Below are 10,660 nucleotides of genomic sequence, written 5' to 3'. Positions count from 1 at the left end.
CTACGCCCACTGCAGGACAAATGACTCTCCTATATATCTCCAGTCAACCCGGTCCTACGCAAGCTGAGGCCACTTGGTACACGGAAACAATGCGCAGCGACCTCTCAACACTGTCACGACAGAGGGAAGCAACGATGGCACAGAAAGGGTGAAGGAAGCGTTTATTTTAGTTCTATTCCAAAAATTGAGAGGGCGTATGCTTCGACCTCGGCTCGCTCGTGGTACACGAAAGAACCCTTCAATGCGAATCGTGCATCTTGCCTGGGTGACGTGCCCCGCATGGTGTGCATGAGCCAGCGGTAGGCCCGCGGATCGTACACCTCGACGGCGTCCCGTTCTTCTCCAGAGCTCCAGCCGCCCACCGTGAAAAACACCTCGTGCGGCACGCGCGGAGCCCAGCGCTCGGGATTCGCGCCGGCGCAGCGCTCGCAGGGGAACCGAAACAGGGCTGCGATGGCTGCGGACAGATCGGGAGAATGGGGCATTTTCGTCTGGCGAGTCGAAAATAATGGGCTGTTTTACCCAACGTGTTTAAGTGTAATGACCTGCGGCGCAAACAGATTGAAGAAAGGGATTATCGAAATGATATCATCAACATGAGCCCACTATGCGGCTACGGAGGGAAGCTATGAAGCTTTCTTCAATGTCTGGTCGCGGTATCAGGGAGTCTATAACCATATTAGCGGTAAAAACTTTCAGATCATTGCGGCCACGCGCATTGGGGCAATGCGAAAGCAAAACGTCCTCATACTATATCGACGTCCGTGATTGTTGTGACGCCCATGTACTATATCGACACCATGGAGGAAGGAAAGAACTAAGGAGAGGCCCTGACGTCACTTTTTGTGAAGCCGCCCCGCAACCGGAAGTTGGCTCGGCTCTCCTCACTATCTTCTTTCTCCACCGAGCTACGGGGCGGGGTTCGCGCGTGGCTCGCAAGCGCTTCGTAAAAGAAAGGTATCAAAAAAACCGCGCCGCTCGCCGCTACACTCCTACACCTCCCTCCCCGCAAACACGCACCTAGACACAGACCGGCGCACAGGTGCGGTGAACCTTTTCCGACGCCAGGCGAAGAAAGACGACATTGCGCGCCGCTTATAGCTCAGCTCACCATCCTCCTCGGGCTACCGTACACCCTGCCGTGTGGCTTTCGAAACGCAGCTCAGCATCGCCGAGAGCGGCTTCATGCTTCTGTGCTGTTTGGTGAGGTGCGAAAGTTCGCTGATCAAAACAATCAACGCTTCTTCGCGTGTCGAAGCGCGGTTCCGGAGTGGCACCTTTTCGCGAGATTGATTTCAATGTATTTATCGCTCCACGTAACGACACCAAGTTTGACGAACAAAATATCAAATAAGCGGTTATTAGCTGCATTTAAAAGCAGTCTTAGATGCGTGCGTAACGTCACGACGCCAGGCATGTAGACTTTAACACGCAAGGCAGAGCCCACCGTGCCGAAAGCCCGTCCACCGCCACCGAGAAACACTCGGGCCCTTAGCAACAACGACGCTAACGACGCCGTACGCCGTTGCTAGTGGCCCGGGTTTTCTTAGCAACAACGAAAACGTTGCTAGTGGCCCGACTTTTTAAGCCTAAATTTTGACGTCACTTCCGCCACATTCTCGCAATGCATTGGGAATACGAAGGGCCTCTCCTTAGTTTTCCTTCCTCCATGATCGACACCCATGGCTGTTTTGACGTCTAAGTGTATTTTTCGCGTCTTTTTGCATTTAATTAACTAATTACACCTCATTAACCAACTATTTCGCACCGCAACATTTTATCACACACTATCTATCGCAATCACACTTTCACACATTTATTATCAGAGAACAACGTGATCATGCGGACAAAATTTGCGGACACGTTTTGCGGAAACTTTTTGCTGACTCGACAGAGCCATATAATTCTTTCGCATTGAGATGATTACAAAGTGATTAAGCAAGTCAGACAGTGGCTCCTCATCTAAGCAAATAAATACCGTGAAAAGGGCCTGCTCTACTTGTGCTGTTAGGAATATAACTTGGCCAAAATGTGAGGGCACAGAAATGAATGATAGCGATAGCGACGAAATAACAAACGACGGACAAGCTCTTGTCCTTTCACAGTTTTGTCATTTTTCACTGCCTAGTAGACCAATTTCGCGCGACAGAAGACGTGCATGACTGAACGGTACTCACTGAAGAGTGCAGGTTAGTTTTAGATTTCTCATGAAATATGACTGCTAAAGGGCTCTAACCTGTAGAAGAACTGCACATTGGGCTAATTGGTGTAGATTCATAATGGTGGTTCAACAGCGCACACACATGCAGACCAAGAAAGAGACAAGACACACATCAGCGTTGGCGTGTGTGTCTTGTCTCTTTCTTGGTCTCTGAGTGTTTGCGCTGTTGAACCACCATTATGGTTCTAACCTCAAGATGGTAAGAGATTGTCACAAGTGCAGTAGCTGTGGGCGTTCTGTGGTAGCAGGTACTGCGGCCGTTTACGACAACCTCTGTACATATGCGCGCATTTTATTTCATTTCATTTACTTTACCCAAAGGGCTTTCGCCTTTCCGAGGGGTCACGATAAAAATTTCACTGTCGTAGTGACAAGTTGAAACAGAGAGCTTATCGACAGCACTGAGATCGCTCAAACGTTGTTGGGCTTTATTGCCAGCTTTTAATGCTGTACATGTTACGAATGAAATGAAAACGTAACGGCTCATTATATTTATACAGAAAATGACGACGCTGGCAGGAGCTCGGAGCTCCTGCCAGCGTATCGCGAGCAGCCAGCGTATCGCGAACGAAGAGCGCAAAGTACGAGTTGCAATGGGAGTATGCCAGACGCGTATACTCCCACCGTGACCGGGTTGTATTGAATCCACAGCCAGCGTATAAGCAGCCAGCGTATCGCGAACGAAGAGCGCAAAGTACGAGTTGCAATGGGAGTATGCCAGACGCGTATACTCCCACCGTGACCGGGTTGTATTGAATCCACTGTATATCAGGTAGCCGAGGAGAGGACTAATCACTAAATAACAAGATCCCCCAAGAACGTGGTCACGTGATTTAGTGGAGCCAGAAAGAGTTCGGCGATTGAAACTTGCAAAACCGGCAGCAGATCAACTGACCGTAAATGAGAAGCAGCATTTTTCTGTAAACGCTGCTTTCCTAATTCAGCTACTGAGAGGTGGTCACTGCGGATGCCAACTCACCACCCTTGGGCGCATTGGGTGCAACGCTTCCACTCGACCCCGCGTCGCCGTGTCGGGGGTTCGCAGCGGCAAGCGCTCTGCATGCCTCCAGCCCGACGCCTTCCAAGTGCAGCAGCCGCAGCGGGCTGGGTGAGCACACGCAGGGTCCCGTCCGTACGGCCTCGCACACTGCCGTGTGGTATGCTTTGCTACTGGCAAAGGTCGGGTTCACCTGCCGAAACTCGATGAGAGTCCTGCGCCACACGAGCGTATCAAAACCATAGTTTTCTTGGACTGGATTTTACGGCTTGGATCACAAAATCCCGCACGCAATAAAATCTCCTTTGAGTGAAAGGATGTTTGGTACTGGTGGCCGAGAGATTGGTTGCGGTGACGTTGAGCTTGGAAATGTTGCGACCGGTTGCGAGCTCGTCGGTACCTCGGCTTTAGTTTCTTCGACTAGCGCCATTAGCTTGGGCCGATCACGAACCGAGATTCCAGCAAGAGCATTCTGAGTGCGCACTTTTGCGCGCATGAAACTAATGGCTGCTGTGACGGCAGTCTCGATAAAGGCACCAAGACCCAGTGTCAGAAGGCCAATGTACTGCAACAGACCATTGGCTAATAGAGAGAGATAATATACTGGCTTAATAATTCTACCAAATTGGGCTGCCGGAAAAGAATGCTCATTGAATGATAATTGCATGTCTCTTGAAACACAAGCATTCAAGCTTCGTTGTCTGGCCCTTTGAAGAGGTTACGTTAAGCTGGAGACTGCCACCCCGCTTCCAAGCTATCGTTAGTTGCGTAGGCTTTGGGAATAATTTCAATTTCAGTTACAATTTTCCTCGCGTACTAAAGGAAACCTACCTGCTGTAATAATCTGAGAGGCGCGGAAGTGCAGTTTTGCGAATTCGTTTCCATGAGCTTTGCTTCAGTGCTGCCACGCAGACTTTAATAGGAGGAATGCTGCTTATACAGTGGTAAGCGGAGATTATGTGTGTAGCCGCGTGCACTCTCGAAAACAAGTGCAGCATGCGTTAAGTAGCCCTTGGGTACAGAGTGCCCCACTCACGATTCTCTGCACAGGCCGATGCGCGCGCACTGTAGCAGCATGAAGAGGCCGGCATTCCGTTCCTTTGTGCGCGCACGGCCTTGCGTGTACCAGCGACGGACGGCATGCAGCACGTCCACCTCGTCTCGCACGTTCAGCTCGCTCGAAGAAAGCAGCTCGACGAGCAGCCCTGTTGAAGCCCTCGAAAACTCGCTACTGCTTCGCCATACCTGCACACAGTGAGCAACAGAAAGCAAACGTGATATTAATCAGCCGAATGTTGCGACGAACTTCAACTAATGATACGCTTCCTACTTTAGAAACGATTTCCTAGCCTTGAGCGCAAAGTGTTAACAGAAGCCTCATGCCCCGCCGCGGTGGCTAAGTGGTAATGGCGTTCGGCTGCCGGCCCGGAAGACGCGGGTTCGGTCCCGGCCGTGGCAGCTGAATTTCGATGGAGGCGGTATTCTAGAGGCCCGTGTACCGTGCGATGTCAGTGCACGTTAAAGAACCCCAGGTGGTCGAAATTTCCGGAGCCCTTCACTACGGCGTCCCTCATAGCCTCAGTCGCTTTGGGACGTTAAACCCTAATAAACCAAACCAAGAAGTCTCTTGCGCAAAGATACCGGCTGCTATGAATATGCAGTGTTGGCGTAGATGGCAGCGCCAAGCAGTTGTTTACGTCTGGGACAATTGCGCTGAACAGGCAGGGTAGATTAAAAACGTGTTCGAAAAAAAAATCTCTGCCTCTCCCGTAACCGACAGTAGAGTAAACATGAAATGATTACGGGCATAATGCGAAGCGCGCGCGGACACGACGAGACGCAGGCCTGACAAGAATGTATATGCAGCGCGTTCGAAACTGTCCGAAGTGCGTAGAGGCGAAAGCGTTTTCAGCACCACTTTGCGTATGTGACACTGGTGATGTTACCACTAGATTACGTCACACATAATTCATGACGAAGTAATGACAAATTACTGATTAGTGTGTAATGACTGATTAATGACTAAATACTAATAAACTGCTAATTAATGACGCTTAAGCTTCGCCTTTAGGAGTGGAACGCGACAGCGTGTTGTAGCGCTGCCAGGCAGTCCGCGGAACGCCACCGCCCGTTCGGCGTGATGCTTCGTCCTTTGAACGCGACGCTTTTTGAGGAAAGGAAATTACGCAGTAATTCTCTGCCATCTCGGTGGACACCCGAGCCGCACCTTACAGGAAGGTAGGAACGCCACCACCCGTTCGGCGCGATGCCTTGCCCTTTGAACGAAACGCTTTTTGAGGAAAGTAAATGGCGCATGCAGTAATTCTTTGTCATCTCGGTGGACACCCGAACCGCACCATACAGGAAGGCAGGAACGCCACCACCCGTTCGGCGCGAAGCTACCGGCGCTTGTATGCCGGTCCTGTAGGAGGGCTTAGAGAGTCTCGTCAAATCTCGTACGGTGCCCGGATGTGGCATGTATGTGCTTTTTGCACGCGTTATTAGAAATCGGAAATTATAATTCCGTGCATTATCAAACGCACAGCCCGACTGATATCTTGATAAACATTGAGAAGGCACTGGCAGCAGTTATTTTTTGTGACTCGTTTGGAGACCAACCGGCGCTTGCATGCCGGTCGCGTAGGAGGGCTTACAGAGTCTCGTTAAATCTCGTTAAGTCTCGTACGGTGCCCGGATGTTCTCGTTTCAGAGCCCGGATGAGTGGCTCTCGGTCTCGGCGTGACGTCACCACACTGCCGACAACGGGAGCTAAAAGCATTTCATGCTTAAAATAAACAGCCTCTAATATTTTCTAACACAAAAAACGATGTCTAATCTCTGTCATGATATATTTTGCGTCATTTGAAGCTACCCTTTTCCGCCATTTCTTCATGAATGTTTAATTTTCCAGTCCCGTGAAATTATTAACTTGCGTATCCGTAACATGTAAGAGAAGGTTTCTGTGGAAATATATTTGCGACAAGCAGACGAAACAAGTAATTTGGAGACATTTATCGAGGCAAACTTTTAAACATAAGCTTTCTTTTTCGCAAGTGAACTCTTGCTTAGACGAACTGTGCGGTACATACACTGAAGCAAATTTAATGAATTCGCGCTTCACAATGCTTCTAGTGCCATCGCACACGTTTCTTGCACCATTGAAAAAGGAGGGTTTGCGATATGCCTAAGCTTCCTGTAGTTACCGGGCCGGAACGGACTTTCGAACCACGTGGCTTTTAGTCTTCCTGAGGCAGGCGCGGGCGACATCACGTGGCACGCATGCTAATGTATAGGAAGCAAGTGTGCATCCCGTCATTGTGTACACATTGTGTTCACATTGTGTACACATTGTGTGTCATTGTGTTCCCGACATTGTGTACACATGATGTCAAATAAATCCGTCTGTCTGTCTGTCTGTCTGTCTGGCCCGGCTAGTTTGGAAGACGCAGCTAGAAAATTCAAGAGGCGAAGGCAAACAGTCGCTGTGCCATCTAGGCAGCCAACTGGGCCCAAAAGGAATCGATCGACCTGTAGCATGAGGACTAAATTGCTGTCAACCTCGAACCATTTTCACACGACCTTCGCCTCACTGATATCGGTGGCTGAAATGTCTGCTCCAAAAAGCAGATGTAAGACAATAAGCATTTCATGCGTAACTTTCATATTATAAGCACCACGCTGCGATCTCATACGCCTCGGTAGCCGAACATCCTGGTTAAACATCCGTCGCAGTGTTATTTAATACGCTCACATCTCGGATAGTGCAGCAATTGACAGTGATGCTCGCAGTACCTCGATTACGAATCACTATTCACCCACATACCGTCTTTGCCAAAAGTAACCGGGCAACAGTGGTTTCTTTCTTAGCCACTTAGCGAAGCACTTACTCTGGCAGCCCTTAGGCTCTGAATATATTTAAAGGTGAACCTTTATCGTCACATTTTGACACCTTTCGGTCTTTACAGGCGCCTCAGAGGCTTCGTTTTATGGTTGAGAAGCAAAAACCTGTTGCTCGGTTGCTTTTGGCCAAGGGGGTACATCTTCCATCGAAAATAAAGAAGCTCTCACTCACCGCGCCGAAGTGTTCGCGCACAAAAGAGAACACAGTGTCTCGGAATCTCGGCCAGTGGTGCCACAGCGCCAGTGCGGCTAAGCCGAGACAGTTGTCGACGTCCATGTTGTGCAGCAGGTGGTCCAGGCACAGGTCACGGGCCTCCTCCATCAGCAGCATGTCGGCAGCCGCCAGCACATCGGCCACGTTGCCGTTGTTGATGCGCAACTGCAGTGATGGTCACAAACACATTTGTATCATAAGCAGGAGAACTCTTGAAAAAGAAAACTTATCCTGTTTTTCTTCTACATATTCTGCCGTGAGTTTAGGCAGAATATGTAAAAGAAAGCCGCCTGATTTCAGGTACCTACCAACCATTGCAAAAAAAAAAGTATGCTTCCGTTCTTTATTCAAAATAATGCTGATGCCAATGCGATGTGCCACTTAGCATTGCCACGGCAGAACATCGCTTCCCTACCACCAGGACGCTTGCCTCCTGAGCAACACGGAGATTCTTAGGTGTAACTGAAGTGGCAGTGCTCTAGCATTTTCCTGCATGTTGCGGACACAGCACTTCAAAACCGTTACTGCGACTTCTCAGAAAGGGATGCTTTAACACCCTACTGTCTCGCCATCTCTAGGTTTCTATTGCAACCACTGGCGAGACATCAGGCTCGTTATTACGATGCTTGGCTTCTCAACTCCTCCACCTGTTAACCCCTTCCCAAGGCTTGCCTCATCCGCGTAGTAGTAGCCAAGGAGGATGTCAAGCACGGACGCCGAGACCCCCGTGAGCAGCATCTCCCTGCGGGAACCGTAATCGGCGCGGAACGCCGCCCGGAAGAAGGGGCTCGTGGTGCAAAGGAAAGACCGGTGGGCCCTGAACTCGCCGCCGTCGTCGGTGCGAATCAGGCAGTCGTAGCAGCCGTCGCCGCCGGGAAGCAGCAGTTGCCTGAAGAAGTCGACAGACATGGCTTCCGAAAGAGATGGTGACTTGTACTAAGAGCCTTCTGCGCTGTCCGCGAGCCCCACGCGAAACCATGATTTCGTTTTCTTCTACCAACTTAGCTCAAGTACCGGGCAGAAAAAAAATCGCTTCGGCGGTGAAGTTAGATACTGATAATTGAGTGAACGGCAAAAAAACAAACAATATTTTGACTATGAAGAGTGGAGCTTTGTTCGTACTAGTAGCTTTCGCACGGTGGCGTGAGGAACCCTCGTTTGGGTGCAGACTCCTCGCGCTTAGGGAATCGAGGGTTAGCCATAGTGTGGTGTCGCACGAGGAGTGTAAAGTTATGGAGTTGAAGAGATGTCTCGTTCAGTACGCTATTAATGGAGAGGGTGGACTTGTTAAACAGTGACACAGTATGCACACTATTGACGGCCATTCATTGAAAAATTGCGCTGGCGGACGAAGGACAAGGGCAAGAACAAGGACGCAATTTCACACGCAAACTTGTTGTGCTTGTCCTTCTCCGGACAGCGCTGCCTTTCTCACAATGATTACCAATCAACTTGATCTGCAACATATCTTGCTTATTGCTGATTGGTTCTGACAGAATGAGACAAGAACAGCTCTGGTTTGAAAGAGAATTTAGCCATCATGGAAACAGCGCTGTTATACTACTCTGCTTTGGGGAGTATTTTGCGAAATGCGGAAACAGACCCCGCCATGGGCGGAAAACAGCGAAAAAAAATATGATGCGGTCACTAATATGGCTGAAAGTACCACAAAGCTCAACGTAGTAATGTTTCAAAGCTAGTGGACAAGACTATTGTCAGGTAGTGGCAGTATAATTGACTGCCCCGAGCCTGGAACTTAATCGCAAATATTTTATTGGAATAAAAGAACGTCAATTCGGGCTAGCTGGTGCATATTATTTGAGACGGAAAATTAATAGCGGTACAGGGAGACATACAGCAGGAAAGACCGGCACAGGATATGTGCTAACTTCATCTGACTTTATTCACTGCCAAGCCAGCAAATACATCTATTGTGTGCACGACAATTTATCGCTCACACGATCTAGTCGCTCACTCGCTCTAGATTGTGGGAGCGATACTTTGGTACGGCTTCTCAAGACCGAAATGTCTTGAACGTTTTTTTTTTTTTTGATGCCTTGTGTTCTTGTTTTTTGCGCATGCCTTAGATTTTCTATATATTTGCTGGCTTGGCAGTGAATAAAGTGAGATGAAGTTAGTGCATGTCTTGTGTCGGTGTTTCTTGTGTTTGTCTGCCTTTAGCGCTATTATGTGTCTGTCTCAAATAAAATTTTACTGGGAATGGAGACCACTTATCTTTCCTCAAAATAGATTCAAGCTGGAGTCATTCTCGCTCATTCTTATTTAGTTAATTCGCTTGAAAATAGAGGCAGTGGCCTTCTCATCTACGCCTGGTTGACAAACTGCGTTGTTGAATACGCCCAATACGCACATTACTGAAATCCTTAAAGACGTTCAGTATTTTAGGAGACTACTAAGTCCTTGTTACGCGGCTATTTATATCTGGATTGATTTCTATGCATCTCTCACCATGCTCTAGTTCGCAAGCTTAACGAAAAAAAATTACCGACGATTACGTTACTTCCTAATGCGAAATTTGAGCGCAGCAAATACGCTGTTTCACCTTTTCGATAGATTGAGGCAAAGAAATCGAGCAACACATGTATGCGCTATCACAGAATTTTTTCTTTATTTTTCACACGTATTCGCAATTTCGGCTCGGGCGGTGCACATATACAGATCCGCCGCCACCGATCTGGCTCTCTGATTGCCACCGCACAGGGGTTGCATTGGAGGAGGAGCGAAGAAAGGAATTAAGTTCGAGCCGGCGCTTTGACAACCGGAGACTCGCAGGAAGAGGGGGGAGGGGGGCGGCGTGTACACCCAGCGGCAAACGATGGGGGCAGAAGCGAGCGCAGCAAGCGGACAACACGATAAAGGGAGGAGGGAAGAGATAGCAGCGACTGACTGATGCCGCTGACGCCGATAGCGCTGGGGGGATGAAAGGGGGGCGGAGCTGGTTACGAGGCCGACGACGATGCGAAACCCAGGAACGGACGCCAAAGAGCTGCGCTCTAAAAAGAACACGTCAAGAGCAGCTCTCGCAATTTATTTGCCGCGCATCACTAGCAAGGATCGTGCTTGTTGCAGTTGATCAGAGCGATGTTTTCGGCCCTCAACCAATCTCATTTCACGAGTGTCGTGTTTGTGCGGGTTTCCGAGTCGACCCGTCGGAGCACTGGCTTCGAGGCTTCCCGTAACGAGGAACGATGTGGCGGGATGTGCTCAAGTTTCTAAAAAAATAGAAATACAAAAACTGGGGACCTGCATTCAAGCTTCCTCCAACTGCGGTGTCATCAGCCCACGCAGTGTGCGCTACCAAGGAAGC

At 49.3% G+C, this 10,660-nt stretch overlaps 1 protein-coding gene across 1 annotated transcript; it reads right to left on the bottom strand.

Moving 5' to 3' along the window:
- Positions 1–43: 43 nt before the first annotated feature.
- Positions 44–8,241, bottom strand: LOC149353227 (kelch-like protein 10). Its single transcript, XM_089575766.1, has 6 exons — positions 8,005–8,241; positions 7,291–7,497; positions 4,255–4,463; positions 3,201–3,433; positions 262–457; positions 44–110 (listed from the first exon to the last, which is right to left on the bottom strand). Exons 1-6 carry the CDS (start codon positions 8,239–8,241, stop codon positions 44–46), a joined length of 1,149 nt encoding a protein of 382 aa, XP_089431892.1.
- Between the last annotated feature and the right edge of the window lie 2,419 nt (positions 8,242–10,660).

The sequence above is a fragment of the Amblyomma mixtum genome, chromosome 3 (assembly GCF_055824585.1).
Source record: "Amblyomma mixtum isolate Tamu chromosome 3, ASM5582458v1, whole genome shotgun sequence".
Taxonomy (NCBI): Eukaryota; Metazoa; Arthropoda; class Arachnida; order Ixodida; family Ixodidae; genus Amblyomma; species Amblyomma mixtum.
The sequence above is the reverse complement of the archived record's forward strand: the minus strand, read 5'-3'. Positions and strand labels throughout refer to the sequence as shown.

Bases quoted from the DNA above. Each gene is read 5' to 3' on its own strand.
- LOC149353227 (XM_089575766.1), bottom strand. From the start codon at position 8,241: ATGTCTGTCGACTTCTTCAGGCAACTGCTGCTTCCCGGCGGCGACGGC. The intron at 4,464-7,290 runs GTGAGTGAGAGC...CACTGTGTGCAG, and splicing joins TGCGCGAACACTTCGGCGCG to GTATGGCGAAGCAGTAGCGA. The intron at 111-261 runs GCAAGATGCACG...CTGTCGTGACAG, and splicing joins ATGCGGGGCACGTCACCCAG to TGTTGAGAGGTCGCTGCGCA.